Source organism: Cucurbita moschata, unplaced genomic scaffold (assembly GCF_002738365.1).
Source record: "Cucurbita moschata cultivar Rifu unplaced genomic scaffold, Cmos_1.0 Cmo_Scf00103, whole genome shotgun sequence".
Lineage (NCBI taxonomy): Eukaryota > Viridiplantae > Streptophyta > Magnoliopsida > Cucurbitales > Cucurbitaceae > Cucurbita > Cucurbita moschata.
This window is the reverse complement of record NW_019268619.1, coordinates 356,800-375,072: the sequence shown is the minus strand read 5'-3', so window position 1 is coordinate 375,072 and position 18,273 is coordinate 356,800. Positions and strand designations below refer to the sequence as shown.

General features: G+C 33.8%; 1 protein-coding gene across 2 annotated transcripts in view; it reads left to right on the top strand.

The window, feature by feature from the left end:
• Positions 1-7,899: 7,899 nt before the first annotated feature.
• The window catches only part of LOC111439724 (glycine--tRNA ligase, chloroplastic/mitochondrial 2), a 31,487-nt gene continuing 21,113 nt past the window's right edge, over positions 7,900-18,273 (top strand). The window contains exons 1-8 of one of the 2 annotated variants that reach the window (XM_023077264.1): positions 7,900-8,198; positions 11,790-11,840; positions 11,962-12,029; positions 13,058-13,139; positions 15,225-15,288; positions 15,634-15,689; positions 17,191-17,268; positions 17,564-17,638. In XM_023077264.1, the coding sequence (XP_022933032.1) occupies positions 7,950-8,198; positions 11,790-11,840; positions 11,962-12,029; positions 13,058-13,139; positions 15,225-15,288; positions 15,634-15,689; positions 17,191-17,268; positions 17,564-17,638 (723 nt within the window). In that variant the 5' untranslated portion in view covers positions 7,900-7,949. Of the gene's footprint in view, positions 8,199-11,781; positions 11,841-11,961; positions 12,030-13,057; positions 13,140-15,224; positions 15,289-15,633; positions 15,690-17,190; positions 17,269-17,563; positions 17,639-18,273 lie in introns of both variants that reach the window. The other variant, XM_023077265.1, reaches the window with a different exon arrangement.

Genomic DNA, 18,273 nt, shown 5'->3' with positions numbered 1-18,273 from the left:
TTATGAAAAAATTGAGGAAAGAAACGCTCTATCTTAGTTGTGGGAGAGATTTTTTAGACGGACCTGGCGACAGTCACGTGTCTTCTTCTCGTGTTTTGGGGAAGAAGATGATGACGTGGCTAGTTTAATTGAACTGTCCACGTCAGCCTAATTTCTCTCGTTTATTCTTAAATTAAACCTAATTGTGACTAGCTCTCAAGAAATTGTTTACCGTTCCATAAGCTAGACTCAAAAATGGATCTACCAAAAAAAATTTGAAACAATTTGGATACCAGAAGCTTAAGAACGTAGGTTTAGAACGCCAATATTAAGGCAAATAGTCAAATTAAACTTTTCTTAAGAAATATGTGGGAATCACTTGGAATTCAATATGAGCCTTGGATTAAGTTATACTTAAGAGATTTTGGAATAAATAAATTAAGAACCGTGAGTTAAGGACCTAAATCAAACATTTTGCTCAGAAATCAAGTAACGTTAAAATAACCTATTAAATGAACTATGTTGTACATAAATTTTAATGCTAGAGATAGTATGACGTAGTAAGGTTATATATGAAATTTGATGGTCATTGGATAAGGTTAAACAGTTAAACCAAGCAATTATGCAAAATGGTGCTAATGTCCTTATGGTAAAACATCTCCGGTTCATGACCCAAATAACCTCCAAATGTGATTAAATTTTATAATAGACCTTATTTTATTAAGTTAAAGGATCATAAAAAGCTTTAGAACTATTGAATCATTTTTTAGGCTTGAACCAAGTTTAAGATAGTAAATGATAAAATGGTTTGTAAAGATTTTTTTTGAGATGTTTCAAGGTCTAAACACCCTTCTAATGACTCAAGATTTTAGGTAAGGTCTCTCCACAAGGACATGAGTATTTACTTAAGATTTCAAGAAATTTGGATCAAATTTAAAACCTAAACCAAGTTAAGGCTTAAGGAAAACGGCAAGACTACCTCTAATAACTTTCTAACAAAGATTTATGATCTTTCTATAATATTCCAGAAATGTGTTATGACTTATGATACTTTGAATGACTTATACATGGATATATATAAGGTTGGATAAGGGCTTAAGAAAGTAAGATAAGACTTATGCTTCAAGAATAATCCCGGGAGAAAGAACCTAAGAACCCAAGAACTAAAACAATGGACCAAGGTACAACATAAGTCATAATTCCACTAAGAAAAGAATAATGTTTAAGTACTACTCAAGAACAATGGACCAAGGTCCGTAGACTTAGAAACCTAATAATCCTTTAGACCTCTCATGGTACAACATCTTCATGACTCAAACTACATTACTTGGAAGGAAAGGAGCTTTGGATGTAGGTTTTCAGACTGCATCGCTAGGAATGTAAGAAGCCTTAGATGAAGGTTTCAGACTACGCGAAACATATGAAGCCTTGGGCATAAGTTTTCAAATTGTGTCCCTTGGAACATATAAAGTCTTGGAACGTATAAACATATGAAGCCTTGGAACATAAGTTTTCAATAGTTTCAAACTATATTGCTTGGAACGTAAGAAGCCTTTAGTGTAGGTTTCAGACTATATCATAAGGAACACATGAGGCCCTAGATACAGGTCCAGACTACGTCACTAAGAACACATTAAATCTTGAATGTAGGATCAGACTGTGTTGCTTGGAACACATGAAACCTTGGACATAGGTTGTCATGTTCATGCCTTATACGGTAAATCTTTGGGAGAGTGTCTTAGGAAATCGAACGAAAAAGAAGAACAAAACTAAGAATAAGGATAAGAACTAAGAACGAACTAAGAACTAAGGTCAAGGACTAGAACATGAATCAAGATCTTCGTAGATAAATTAACGTTAAAATTTTAAACACATTTTCGTAGATAAATTAACGATTTGAAAGTAGTTAAAAAATGCATTTCGATACAATTCAAAGTTATATATTTATTTATAGTTGATACAATGTTTAGTTGATATTAGTTCCGAAAATCAAGATTATTAGAGAGTTAGAGAGAGTAACAGTACTTACAAATACCAAGATGTGCTTGATGAACCATCCCATTAAGAGGAACAACTACCTTGGTTGTTTGGTCAATGTCATTATCATTTTCGTTATTTTCTACTATTAAATTCATCCCAAATCTTCTCCATTCTCCTCCCACCTCCTCTCTAAATTTCCATTTCTAAAAAATTTTCATATAATTCCCTATTTTTAATATATACATTGGTGTGCTTGGTGGAGAAAGATGCCAGCATCTACGGAGGCACAGCTCGTAGTATGGTAGCGAACGCCAATCGATCCTCTCGGTACTCAATCGCTTCTTCTTCTTTCGGCTCGACAACGTGCCACAGACCTTGCACCTATATGTTGATGCGCATCCCCACTCAAGGCCAAGCGTGTGTTCTTTGAGCTCGACTCGGAAATTCACGGGACAGTGAAGTTTGGCGACGGCTCCAACGTCGAGATTGAAGGGCACGACACCATCCTATTCATCGACAAGGGAGGCAAGCACCGCAAGCTGACCGACGTCTACTTTATCTCGAGACTCAAAGCTAACCTTGTGAGCCTAGGTCAACTCGACGAGGCTATATATATATATCTTTTTTTTTTTTTTCATTTTTCAATATACCTTCCATAAAAAAAAAATTAAAAATGATAAACATCATAACAAATAATATAATATAGCATTAACTTCATTTCTAAAAACTAAAAATTCAATATTACACCACATGCTCACAAAGTTAGTTTTGATAATATATTTATATATAGACGGAGATAGATAATATAATTCCAGTTTACAACTATATAGTTAAGGTTGAATCAGTTTGGCAAGGAGTAAAATTTTCATTACGAATGATATAATTTTTAAGAAAATATATTTGATGCCAAAATAATTGATATTTGAAATCAAATTGGAGGAAGTGTAATGGGGACAGTAATGGCAGTAAACAAAGGATTGAAATGAGTATATTTTGAATCCATCCTAAGAGAAGGAAGTTGATTAAATAGTTTGAGTGAATGGCGACAAAATCCAAAACCTCGCTCCCACAATTCCAAGATAGTCTCCACCTCAGCCGTCTATAGCGGAATCAAAAGTCAAAGTCAACGTCAACGTCAAACTCAAACTCAAACCAATTTGAGATTCCACTACACCCCTACACAAGTACTATGAATTGCCCCTTTTTTAGGGGTTTTCGTTTTGGCCACGTATTCTCAAATTAGGGGTCGAGAAATGCAATCACGGTGGAACTTATCTTTTCATAAAAACATCATGGCCTTACACTCTACTTTTGAGTCCGGAAGTTGGATGTGCAGTTCTCTACACACAAACTACGTACATTCACATAGACCCACCAGGCGGGCTCGTCTACGTGCCCCTTGGGCCTAATTATGGGCTAGTGCACGCTCACGTTGTTGAAAATCACAGAGAGAAAGGAGCCATCATAATATCATAACGTGCATAATATCATAGTCTATGTGCTCGTACTAATTCTAACAGGAAAATGTCTCATAGTTTCAAATTATGAAATATACTTATGGTGCAAATCATACTCTCTTTCTTTTCATGACATAACGTTCCTATGAGACGCATAAGTATATTGGACAAATCTTTCATGGTTAACATAATATACGTGGCGTGACATGTGGAGGCTCATACATCATACAACATTGATATCTCAACGCAGTTTCACAACATAACATAATCTCATGTCATAGCATAAATGATCAGATAACATATCACACATCAAAGATCCTAACATCACAAAATATGACATGTACAACATACCACTCGTAGGCAAGACCAAGGAAAGAGGAAATTGTCAAGATGTCACGACTCGGTTTTTTAATCGAGTTCGTCTTTAGCCTTGTCCTTGATTCTTATCCTTGGTTCTTGTTTTTGTTCTTGTTCTTGTTCTTGTTCTTCTCCTTCTAGTTTTGTTCCCTTAAACACTCCCTAGGATTTACGCATACGACGCAGGTTGAACCTACGTCTAAGGTTTCATGCGGTCCAAGCAATGTAGTTTGAACCTGCATCCATAGCTCCTTGTGTTTCTTACTATACTGTCAGAAACCTACACCTTAGGGTTATTATGTTTCAAGTAGTGTTGTAGTATGAAACATGTGCCCAAGGCTTCATGAGCGATGCAATTTGAAAACCTATACCCAAAATTTCATACATTCCAAGCGACATAGCCGTATAACCTACGCTCAAGGCTTCATACATTTCAAACGACGTAATCTAATACATGCATCCATGGCTTCTTACATTCCAAGCAATGTAGTCTGAAAAACCAACATCCAAGGCTTATTACGTTCCAAGTGATATAGTTTGAGTCATGATTATGTTGTACTGTGGGAGGTCGAGGGGTTCTTGGATTCTAAGTTTGAGGACCTTGGTTCTTCATTCATGGTACATAGGGTCTTCATGCGTCAAGTTAGGCTGAGTTGCGTAAATCTTTTGGACCCATCCAAAAGTTTGGGTTGGTTGGACCCAATCCAACCCATTAATTTTCACAACCCATGTTTTGGATTGGGTTGTTAAATTTTTTTTATTTTTTTTATTCCTCTACAATTTATAATAGTTCGAAATAATCTTAGACAAAATATATTAAAAGTTCACAAACACATCAATCTATAATCATTAAAAAAAAAATCATCAACAACCGGTGAGAATTGTAATGTCCTTGACATAGTTCAACATTTTCATAGAACTACGCATTTTTTTAACTATTAGTTACTATAAAACTAAGGAAAATACAAGATTATGAAATTAAAAGGCAATTAGCTTGAAGAAAGTATGCATTACAAAGTTAAATATTTTAACCTTTAGTGAGACATACTTATGAATGACATTGATGAAGTTGGAGGGCTATAGATTATAAAAAAAATGTAAATTGTGATATAACAACGTACCGTTGCAACAAACAGATAAGTTACAACTTAGAATTATCTATCTCAATTTTTTAACAAAATCTTCAAATTAGGGAGAAAGATCTAATGAAACTAATTTTCTAACCATCTAATTTTGTGTCAACTGTTTTAGGTGTCAAAAAATTCATAAATAATCAATTATCCTCCAATGTTGATCTAAAAGCTACCTAAAATGCTAGAACAGTCAAAACATTTTGGGCAACTTTTGATAAAACTCCGTATTTAAAATTATTTACTTTCTACTAAGCCCAAAAAAAAAGAAAGATGGATGGAAAGTAAAAAAAAAAAAAAAATCCTAAAAAAAATTCACAAAGATAAAAATTCACAATTTCAAAAAGTTAATTTAAGAATATGTAAAATAAAAGCAATATGTTTTAAAATTACTCTAATCTAGAAATATTTGATTCAAAATAATTTAAGTGTATGCATAAATCACAATATATCTATCATAAACTATATTATTAAAATTAAGATGAATGGTCGTTTGTTAATTTATACATATTGTTATGTGTTTAAAAGGACAGTGGTTTGTTAGTCTATTCCTATTATAAACCATATATTTCTACCGTGTATTTAGAAATAGTATACAAATTTATATGATTATAATAAATTTATAATTAAATAGTACAAAGTCATCAAGACATTTCAAAGAACAAGGATAAATTTTAATATAGTTTAATTTTTCGTCAAACTTAACCGAATTTATTCTGTTTCACAAAATTAACCAACCCAACTCAAAATACTAATCCAACCCCAAACCAATCCCTATCATTCAAGTTGGGCCGGTTCGAATTGTCGGGTTCAATGTACATCTCTAAAGGTATCTAACATTCTTCTTGTTTAAGTAGAATTAAAGTTTGTGTTGTACTTGGTTATGGTCCTTAGAACGTTCTCTTAGTTTTTTGGGTTATTGAGTTCTTGATCTAAGAGTTACTTTAAGCTCTATTCCAATCTCATAAATCATGAACATTTCATAGTAATATGCATAAGTCAAAGTCATAACAAATTCTTTTGTCATTTCCCGCCTTAATGTATACCCTTAATTTGGTTTAAGTTCTAGCCTACATGTCCTTATACGTCCTTATGCTTAGACCTAACTTACATCCTTGAGTCATTTGGAGAGTGATGGGATCTTAAAATGTCTTAAAGGAACTTTAGAGGCATTTTGGTTATTTTCCATCCTAAACTTGGTTTGAGTTGCAAACATGAACCAATGGTTCTAAAACTTTACATAATCCTTAGACATCGTGAAGTAAGGCCTCTTATAAAGTCTCATGATATTTGAAGCTTATTTTGGTCTTGAACCGAAGATAAGTAACCATAAAGGATTATGGTCATTTTGTATCGTTACTTGATTTGGCTACTTAACCTTACTCAATGACTACCAAATTTTATGTATAACTTTAACATGTCATGTCATACAGAACAATCCATTTAGTAGGTTATTATAGTGTTACTTGATTCTCGAGCAAAATGCTTGGTTTAAGTTTTAACTCATGGTTCTTGATTTAACTATTCCATAATCCTTTAGAATTAATTAAGTTCCATAATAAAATTCAAGCAATTCCTACGAGTATTTCTTAATAAAAGTTCATATTGGCTATTTACCTCGTCGTTGACGCATAGGACCTTCGTTCTCGAGCTTTCGATTTTTTTAACTACTTTAAATTTTCTTTGGTAGATCCAATTTTTAGTTTAGTTTATGAAACCATAAAAAATGTTAGGAGAATAAGCCTAGAAGTGGTCTAATTTGATGATAATAATAATCATAATAATAATCATAATAATAATAATAATAATAATAATAATAATAATAATAATAATAATAATAATAATAATAATAATAATAATAATAATAATAATAATAATAATAATAATAATAATAATAATAATAATAATAATAATAATAATAATAATAATAATAATAACTAAAATGTGTCATGGTTTATGTGGCTAGTTCAATCGAACTAGACACATCATCGTCTTCTTCAAAGTAGATATTTCGATAGCATCAGTGTATGTTATGATTACTACGTACATCCGGATACTTCTCTGTTATGATTATTACGAACACGTACACTACGATGTTATGTTATGATATTATGTACACCATAATACTATGCATACTCTTTTCCCTCTATGATATTTTAGTAGCACGAGTGTACTCTAATTGAATGCTAAATCTATAGGGTACGTATACGAGCTCGCTTAGGGTTCATATGCGCGTACATGAGCCATGTGTAGAGAAGTAATACACATCTAATTCTACCAGGATTGAAAGTAGAGACTAATGTCAAGTCATGATATTTTTACAAAAAGAAAGGTCACATCATGATTGTTTACGCTTGCATTTCTATTCTTAAAATACTCAAGTGCTATTCTTATTTTTCAAGTAAAGGTAAGACACCCTTATATGGATGACGACATCACATTGAAGACCATGGAACCAGATTTAGGGTATCTACCTTCATGTCTTTTTAGTAGCCCTTTGGTTAGATCAATACATTATTTTTATTTTTATTTGTATTCATGTTATTTATTTTTTCGTTAGGTTGATGATACATTGTTGTTTTAAAAGAATTTCTTATTGATTATTCCCCTATACTTAGGTTACCATCTTCGTAATATCTTCACATAACATCTTCATGACTATGATCTATATCTGTCCCATACTAAATATTAATTAATTAAGTTTAACTTAGCAAAACATAACATAAAAAGTAAATGGAGGGAAAGAAATTGAATAAGAATAAGAATAAGGGTAATAACGTAAATTGAATAGATGTTGGCATTAGTAAATTGTTAAACAACGGTAATTTTTAAAAGTAACTCGAAATTCACTGAGCCTAAAGTTAAAATTTCACACAGATATTTACCCAAAATAAAATCTGATGAACGCGCCGCAAATCCTCTCTGTTTTTTTTTTTCTCTCTTTTTTTTTTTTTTTTTCTGTTGTGCGGAGAAAAATCCGTTTAAATCCCCAACCGGCTAAGGTATTCTTTCGAAGGACTCCAAAATCAAAGCTCGAGCCATAACAATGGCTATTCTTGCTCTTCCTTTGTTTGCCTCCTTCCTCAAACACCATACTTATTATCGCCTTTCAATTCGCTCTCGGAAGCCACTCTCTTCTAGCTTCTACAAATCCCCTTATCGCCGCCATTTTAACAAAACTTATGCCTCTGCCATTAGTCCTTCCACCACTCAGCAGCATTCATCCACTGATTCTGAGAGTTATGTCTCCAAGCCCACGATTCTTACTTTTCAGCAAGCAATTCAGCGTCTCCAGGTCATTTTCCTGATACCCAAATGCTTATTTCTTGTTTGCTTTTCTGGTAATGAATGATGGGTATTTTTTAAGGTAATGAATGAATGTTGAATGGAAGTTTTATGTTCTTATTACGTAGAGAAGGCGTCGTATCTGTTGGTTGGATTGTCCCAATGTTTGGTAGTCGAAATTTGGCTTGTAATCCACTTGTTTCTTAGATGTGTATGATGGTTTGCACGGTGAATTGGGATTGAAGTTTGAATATGGGGCATAATTGAAACATAAAATAATGGAGTACTTATTTCCACAAGCATTAAAACTTATGTTGCAGTCTATTAGACTTCTGTTTGTCTTTTTTTTTTTTTTTTTTTTCAGAGAATTACATGTCGTGAATCACTCAATCTAAATCAATAGATAATCTGAGTTCTTAAATCAAGATTTTTTCTTCAACACTCCCTCAAGTTGAGGAATAGATATTATCCATTTCCATCTTGGATACTGACTCATGAAATGTTGAGTTGTGAAGTTACTTTGTTAGTATATCTGCTAATTAGCTTAGAGGGCACATAACTAATGCATACTATTCCCTCCTATAATTTTTCTTGATAACATGTGGATCAATATCAATATGCTTTGTCTAATCATGTTGGATATGGTTGTCGCATTACAACTTTATCAAACCTTCTCCCTTAATTTGTAAGTCATCAAGAATTATCTTCAACCATAAGAGTTCATATAGCCCTTGTGCAATAGCTCGAAATTTTGATTCAACAGATGATCCAGACACTACATTTTGCTTCTTACTCCGCCATGTTACCAAATTACCTCCAAGAAAGGTACAATACCCCATAATAGATCTTCGGTCTACTATTGATCCAATATAGTCAGTATCAGTGTAAGCTTCCATTGCAAGGGAATTGTTTCGTTTGAACAAAATTCCTTTTTTTGGAGTTCCTTTCAGATAGCGTAACACTCTATATGCTACATAAAGGTGAGGATCCTGCGGAGCATGCAGGAATTGGCTTATTACACTTATTGAGTATGCTATGTCTGGTCGAGTGTGAGCTAGATATATTAGCTTTCTCACTAGCCTTTGGTACATTTATCTGTCCACTGCAGGTTGTTCGTTTGACTCATCCAATTCTAATGTCGATCCATTAGTATAGGTGTAGGTTTACATTCGCTTATTAATAAATCCATCACATACTTTTGTTGTGATATGAAAACACCACGAGGAGTATGCTACTTCAATACCTAGAAAGTACATTAGCCTTCCAAGTTTTTTAATCTCAAATTTTTGATCAATCTCCTTCTGAGTTCACTCTTTTCTTCTTCATTATCTCCCGTGACTATGATGTCATCTACATACACTAGAAACGTTGTAACTCCCCTTGTTTCTGAGTGCTTGAGAAAAAGAGTGATCTCCTAGATTTTGCTTATACCCAAAGTCTTTAACCATGCCCTTGGTGATTGTTGAAGTCCACACAAGGCATTTCTCAATTTGCATACTTTACCTTTTGTGCTTTCAAATCCTGGAGGAATGTCCATGTAGATTTCCTCATCTAGATAGCCTTGAAGAAATGCTTTCTTCACGTCAGAGTGTGTAAGCTGCCAATTTAAGTTGGCAGCTAAGGATAACAATTTTCCTACGGTGTCCATCTTTGCAACATGGGCAATGTTTCTTGGTAATCTATCCCATAAGTTTGAGTATATCCTTTAGCTACCAACCTTGCCTTATACCTTTCCAGTAATCCATCAGCCTTGTACTTTACTGTGAAAAGCCATCTACACTCAACTATATTTTTTTCTTTTGCATCCACCATTTCCCACGTGTTATTCTTTTCTAGAGCATAAATTTCTTCTTTCTTAGCATCCAGCCATTCTCTTTTGGTTAAAGTTTCAGAAACTGGTTTAGGTATAATGAATTTAGACTCATAATGAAACTTTTGTGTAATGAGGATAGCCTTTCAAGAGAGATATAGTTTGCTAGGGGGTATAAAGGTCGTTTTGTGCATTCTCCAGTGGGTTTCCGTAGAGCTATGGCTCTGTCATTTATTGATACCTGTGTTGCATCTTCATTATGGGTAGAGTTGGATGTTGGTCTATTATCTATTGGTACCTGTGTTGCATCTTCATTGTGAGTAGAGTCAGATGTTTGGACTTGTATTGGTTCTGAAATGACTTTCCTTCTAGCATATACCTGAGAGAACAACGGATTTGGTAATGGAGGTGGAACATATGGTTCAATTGGTAGCTCTATAGTAGTAGGAAAGGGCTCATCGATAGAAGGTGCGAACTCAATAACTGGTTTTGCATGGTGGTTATTTGGTGTGTCTAGGGGCTCAATAGTTTCCCAGAACTCTCTTCAATCTCTATATTCTCCCCTTGAAGAGAGGCCTTAGAGAAAAACGGTTTATGTTCTGTGAAAGTTACATCAATTGAAGTGTAAGACTTCCTAGATGTGGGATTATAACTTTTGTCCCCTTTAGTAAAAAATATCCTAAATAGACACATTTTCTTGCACTTGGATCAAGTTGACCTCTTTAGGTGTTGTGAACATGAACAAAGGCGGTGCACCCAAATATGCGGGGTGTGAGGCCATTTGATGTTCAAAAGTGAGGATAAAATTGGTTGAGGACTTTTATTGGACGTAGATTATTTAGGACACGAGATGGAAGACAATTAATCATGTGAGTTGCAGAAAGAACTGCCTTTCCATAGTACATTCTTGGCATCTTTCCATGAAAAAACAATGCTTGGGTAGTGTTTAAAATGTGTCCATTTTTCCTCTCGGCTACTCCATTTTGCTATGGTGTAACAACACATGAAGAATCGTTGATAATGCCTTGAGATTGGAAATATGGGAATAAGGCTTGATTGAAGTAGTCTCTAGCATTGTCCATTCAAAATGTCTTGATTTTGATTCCAAATTGGGTTTGAATCATTGAGTGGAAGATAAGAATAATATTACTGACGTTTGATTTTTGTTTGAGAAGGGATAGCCATGTAACTCGAGTAAAATCATCAATTAATGTGAGAAACCAACGAGCATCGGAGATACACAAGTATGTTTGGCAAATTCACATGTATCACTATGAAAACCAGAGACTTGAATCCTAAAAACAAATCTGGAAACATAATTTCCAAAACTCTAAATGAGGGTGACCCATGCAAAAGTGAAAATTAACCAAATTAACCTGACTCCACCTGCATGGTTAATCGTTTATGTGTTCATGTGCATGATTTTCTATGCTCATGTTTGCAGAATTTTTAATAATCTGTTGATGTATGGGTCATGGTCATTGGTTAAGCCACGAAATTGTTGCAGTTGGAGTCTTTGACTTCATGGTGTCCTTTTCTTTCTTACTATTTAAATTTAAAAATTGAATGGAATTAGATATTAAGGTAGGCCTATCTTTCTTCTTTATCTGTTGAATTTGTTTTGTGATCAGTCCTGGCTACTTACTTGTTCAGTGGTGATATATGATAATACCTTTTCCTCTCCCCATAATAATCGTCGTTTGGTATTAATAAGGCAAATCTGAAGTTTATTCGTTGTATCATCTTCACATTGAACAATTTTTTTTGATGATTATTTCAATAGTATCTCAGGAATACTGGGCCTCTGTTGGATGTGCTGTGATGCAATGCAGTAACACAGAGGTATGTTTGGTGTTGACCCAACCCTGTTATCTTTATGATATATTGAAGAGATGTTTGTGTTTATCAGAAGTTTTTCAGTATAAAAGTGCAATTATTTTAAATAGTTTCTGTCATTGGCCAGGTTGGTGCAGGAACCATGAATCCCTTGACATTCTTAAGAGTTCTTGGTCCAGAACCTTGGAATGTTGCGTAAGTATTATTTGACCCATATCTGCATGAGAGAATGCCTCGTTATGCATTGTCTCACTTTTGGTGTCTCCTTCATTATATATAGATTAGAAATGCATGGATTGTTTGTTTCTTTTTTCATTTTTTTGCAAAGGTGCGATTGAGGACTTTGACCACCTTTTTGGGAGTTGCTCTTTTACTAGTTTAATGCAAGAAATGAAATATTTGTCGATATGTTGATATATTTGCGAATTAGAGACTTCTACATCAATATAAGGATTAATTGATGTCTTTGTTATCTCCTATAAATCCACATAAAACATATAAAGTATTTTCTATAAATTCCCATACGGATATGAATACTAATAACAAGGTCTAAAACTACATTTGAAAGTACAAACAACTTAGTTATTAATTTAAATAATTTTATAAATATTTTAGAAATCTTCGTCGATATCATTATTGTATCGATATATCTATCATTGTGTCCGTATAATTGAAATACCAATATCAATATTAACATCGGTATTTTAATCCTTTATTTGAAATGAGACAATTTCTTTGAGGAGTTTGGCTACCAGGGCACTAGATCGAAAGATGTGTATTCGAGGGTAAAAGAGTACCCTTTTCATTCGCCCATTTTGTGAGAAGGGTCGGTTTATGTGGATTAGGGTTATGTGTGTATTTGGATAGAGAGGACCAACAAGGTGTTTAGAGGGCTGGACGAAGCCAAGGAGGATATGTGAGCCCTTTACAGCTTTCGTTTGGTTCGATTATTAAGTCATTTTGTAATTACCCATTATATTTCATTTTATTTGATTGGAGCTTTTTTTTTTTTTTTTTTTTTTAGTTTGGCTCCTTTTGGTTGGAGTTGGATTTTTTTATTCAAAGTATTTCTTTTTTCATCTTTCGTAATGTAAATTTGACACTTTATCAGCAAAAAAATCTCCATCTGCTTGTGATCAGTCACATTAGTGAAAACATAAAAGCTTTTACTGCTGGTGGAAATATAAAATTTTAATTGCCAATGTGGAAATTTTTGATTGAAGGTATGTGGAGCCTAGTATACGGCCAGATGACAGTCGCTATGGGGAAAATCCAAATCGACTCCAACGCCACACTCAATTTCAGGTTACATTTATGTTTATGATCTAACTTCCGAGTTGTTGAATGATTTGTCAAGCTCTCTATTAATTATCGTTGAAATTTCTACTATTTATGTGTAAGCATTAGTTGTGATTGTCTGGTTTTTATTGTCATTATTCTTTGCTTGTGTAATAGCTTTCTCATCCATAAACAAAGACCAAAGATGCACAGGTTGATATAGAACAGTTTATTTTTTAACCTTTCTAAATCAAGAGGTTGACGAACATTTTATTAAAGAAAAAATTGTTGTAACTGTGATGTGTATTCCTTACCTTCCAACATTAGAGCAGATTGCAGAAGGAATAATCTCAATTTGAGGAATATTGATGTAATCCCATTACATAAGGGATTTAGCCTGTTTTCTATTCTCTATAGAATTAATTAGCGTTTCTTTATTATAAATAGGTGTATGTATTTCTCTAATAAATAATAAGAAAGAAGAGGAATACACATTACTCTTGCAACGTGGCATTAGAGCCTTTATAGTTTAGGTGATTAAACCTAAGGTCTACCCTAATCGGTGAAGTCTTCATAACTGCTGGTCATTGATTGTGTCCAATACCCACCTTCCCTTCTGTTTATTCCACCATCAAGTCAGAAGAATAAAATCCCTTCACCAGTAGAGGAAGTTCCTGCAACCTAGAAGATAGGTGACCAATACATCTGATTTTCATACTGACTCGACAGAAAAAACTTTCTCAAATGGTCTCAAGTTATGTGGACGTACCTTAAGGGAAAGGGAAAACTTCGACATCTTGTTGGACCAGGACCAGTGAAGATGACTCCAGAATTTATACAAGAAAGACTCCATAATAATGTCATGGCTCTGGGATTCTATTTATCCATCCATCAACGATGTATGTATGTTTTTACAGATCTCACAAGCTATAAGGGACTTCATTCATTGCACTTACTCCAAGACTCGAGATGCAACTCAAATTTATGAGATAAAGATCATGACTAAACCAGGAAGCAAGAAGGAAAAATTGCCTTACAAACATTGCGGCAGGAACTCTACTATTATTGGGTATTTGAGGTGCAGTGCACTGCAAATACCGTAATTCTGAAGAACTTTACTGAAACACACCGTGTCTATGACTTTTTGGCAGGTGTCAACAATGAATTTGCCTAAGTCGAGTACAAATCATCAGAAAAGAAGAAACACTGTCCTTAGAAGCAACAATCTCCTTTAGTCAAACTGAAAAGAGCAGACGAAATCTTATGCTTGACAAATAACTAGTGTTGATGCATCAACCATTGTTGTAGAGAAAGAAAGAAAGAAACAATGGAAAAGACCGCCCATGGAAGTGCAACTAAGACAATTTATGGTGTACTTGTTGCAAGAACTCGAGAGTTCTTGGAAATTGAATAGAAAACCTCCCAGTCATGAATTGAGAAATCATGGAGGCTCACAGAATCGTGTTTGGGGACACAAGAGAGTAATGTTGAAGACATGTGCTTACACCGTGGAGGAGTCCAAATTACAACAAAAGCCATTTGGAGACAAGTGCGGTTAACTTTTGGATTATAAACTCTGGTGCAACTGATCACATGACCCTCACTCACAGTTTTTCAAAACATACAGACCATGTCTGAATAGTCGAAAAATTATGGTGGCAATGGGACTCATATCATTGTTGCAGGATTAGGCGATTCATCTCTCAAATCCTTGCACTAAAACATGTCCTACATGTCCCAAAACTATCTACTAGTCTCAATTCCATACAAAAGCTTGCCCATAACTGTCACTGTAGTGTTATTTTCTCCTTGTTATGTTGTATTTTTCAAGATCAGATCTCGAGAGATGGTTAAATTTGGTAAGGATTGGCCAATATTACTTGCAATTACTTGAGAGAATAACAAGCTTCACACCTGTGCCCTTTCTTAGTTCATCCAATATGATGTGATATGGTTACATCACCTTTGCATGAGTCATCCCTCCTTAAGAGAATAATATGTTTTATCCTTTCTAAATTAAGAGTACTTATATATGCTTATTTTATTTTATTTTATTTTATTTTTGTTTCCCTCTTCAGTTTAATTTTCTTTTATGTTACATGTGATCCACAGGTGATTTTGAAGCCTGATCCTGGAAACTCACAAGACCTTTTCATCCAAAGTCTCTCCGCTTTAGGTAGGACATAGATTCTTTAACGATCCATTTTGATGAACTTTGGTAAAATAAGTATGCTCATATTTGATAACATGCCATTGTTGCAATGTGGAAAAAGTTATGCGTTTTTATTTTTAAGTTTCCACACATCTATACACTTTCTTATATTATATGATTCTCATCAATTGTGAAGTACACATTTTTTTATAAAAGATGCAAGTGTTTCATTAATGAAAAGTTTGTTGATAGCCCAAGGTATATTTAACGTTTTCGACTTGTGCCAAGAAAAAATCTTCACCTTCTTGGGGGAATGTAATGAAATATACGGTCAGCTGATGCCATATGCCTCTTCTATATGCCTTATAGGAATTGATGTTGCTGCACATGATATCCGTTTTGTAGAGGACAATTGGGAGAGTCCGGTAATCTGTCATATATTGTCCTACCGTTTCCTTTCTTTTTCTTTTTTCGTTTGTAGGGATGCGTGTGTTAATGCTACCATGTTCTACATCATTATATTGGTTCTTCTTTTCATTTCATTACTTGTTAAAAAACTTTATTACTGATTAGTCTCTTTTCATTTCATCAATAAAAAGTTTCATTTCTTGTTAAAAAGAAAACTGGTATTTACTGCTGAAATGAAGAGGAAAAAATAACAGAAAGCTGAATAATTACTATGGAATTTAAATAACCTCAGAATGGGTTGCCGATTGGTCATCCTATGGATAGACATTTGCAAAATTTCAGTCCACTGGCTCTTTAAACTTCGCCACAAAATGGGATTGGATTCCCAGCTAGCATAGGTAATATCTTCAATTTCCACCGTGCTCTTCAAGCTGAGCTTGAATGGATCAATTTTTCTTAGTTAGCATAGGTAGTATCTTTATAAGTTCGTCTTCACTTTTCCTACAAACGATAATGTTTTGTGTAAAGCAACCGTTCTCATTGTTGCCTATTGTCAACATTTTGTTCTGTCTTGGTGTTGATATAGATGAGGAGGCATATTGGCTTTTGTGTTTGAATTGAGTTTAATCACAAGTTTAAATCCAAACTTTGAGTTTTCATTAAAAGTCGTAGGCATCTAGTTTATAAATCCCTTTTCGTCTGTTTGAACTCTAGTTATGCACTGGACTTGCCAATTGTTTTCTACCTTTCTTACAAAATTTCCCTGATAAAATTGCAATATTAGATCAAGTTTTCTTCCTAAATCAAATCTGAATGAGGCATGCTCCATGTCTAATTGATGGTATATAGAGAATGGAAGACCTTCCTTGATGTCTCTCTCAAGCGAGATTAATGGTTACATTATTCTTCGGTAGAATACTTACGGTTTCTTTCCTAGTCAACTAGAGAATAAATTGGTGTGACATCTAGACTCTTCATGTTTCCTAGTCAATTAGTGGGAAAATTGGTGTGACATCTAGTCAACTGAATAATTGTAGTGGTGGCTCTACGGGTTTGCTTTGGAGTTGAGCTTTGATTTGATGTATCCTTTTTATTTCTTAGCCGTTGTCTTTTGTTTGTATTTGCTTTAAGATCTTGTCTGTCTTTAGGTTCTATTTTCTTTTTCACTCCTTTTGAGAGTTTGTATCCTTTCGAACATTTTCCTTTTCATTATACCAATGAGAAGTTTTTGGTAAAAAAATAAAACAAAAAAAGAAGAAAAGCATCCAAGATGTGCAAAACTAAATTGGTTTGAAACAAAATCCAACAGAAGTTTCAAATCTACTCAACTTTGACAACTTCAAACTTGGTCTTGTGTCTGTGTGTTCAATTCACGTGGGGTTCAAGTTTTGAAAAAAAAGCATGTTACAGCAATGACGATGTTGACAAGCATTCCTTGAATAATTGTGGAAATTAAGAAACTAATAAAAATTTATTTTGCACTTGAATTCATTTTCTTGATTTGGACTGCTCTTTTAGGTACTTGGCGCTTGGGGATTGGGATGGGAAATCTGGATGGATGGAATGGAGATTACACAATTCACTTACTTTCAGCAGGTATTACTAACTGGTCATTTATTTCCGATAAAGAATTAGTGTTATTTAAGTGAAATTCCACACAAATGCAGCTATGTAAACATGCTATGCAATGCAAACATGGAAGAAACTAGTGTAGAAACATTCGATGCACGAGTTGAAGACTTTTTATTTTGTTGGAAGTGGCTATTATATAATTGAATATTATTTCTTCCTGTTTGAGGCAAGTTTTGTGTTTTTAAGATTTTGAAATTCATTGCAAAGATTCAGTGATTTCTCGTACTGTCTGTATTGATCTCGTTTTCTCTATTTTCAGTCTGGAAGTCAACAACTATTGCCCGTATCTGTTGAAATCACTTACGGTCTTGAACGTATCCTCATGTTACTGCAGGTAATTATGGTATCTTAGTTCACCTTTTAAATATATTTTTGAGTATAACATAAACAGGATCATTCTGAGCATAAAAGAGTTTAATTATTATATTTCTAGTGGGAAAGGTTGGGGATTTGAAGTCCTACTCGAGCAAAGATGTTTATCATAAAAGAACAAATTTAAATTGCTTAATTTTTACATTTAAGTAGAAAATAAAATGAACCATATGTAAATTTGAAATTTTCCCTTTTATATTCTCATATTATCAGCATATTTTAATTTCTAAACTTTTAATACCCTTGCATGGTGTGTCTTGATTCTTTATTCTTTGGCCTTGATAAGGTTCAATACTTCTATATTCTTAATGAAAAGATTTTATTTTTCAGTGTTTTCGCTCGAATACATATTATTGCTATTTTGAATCTTTATTCTTTGGACAACTAGTTTTTTCATTATTGGCTTGCTAGTTGGCTTATGGACCTTTGGTTAAAGTTCCTTGATGAGTCCAACCCTTCCTTGGGCACTCGGCATTTTCTAACTGAGTGGCTGTCTTCCTTTCCTTTTTCTTTTTTGGTTTCTTTTCTATATATACATTTTTGACACGAAATTAAAAAGTTTTTTTTTTTTTTTTTTTTTTTTTTGAAAAAGTGATT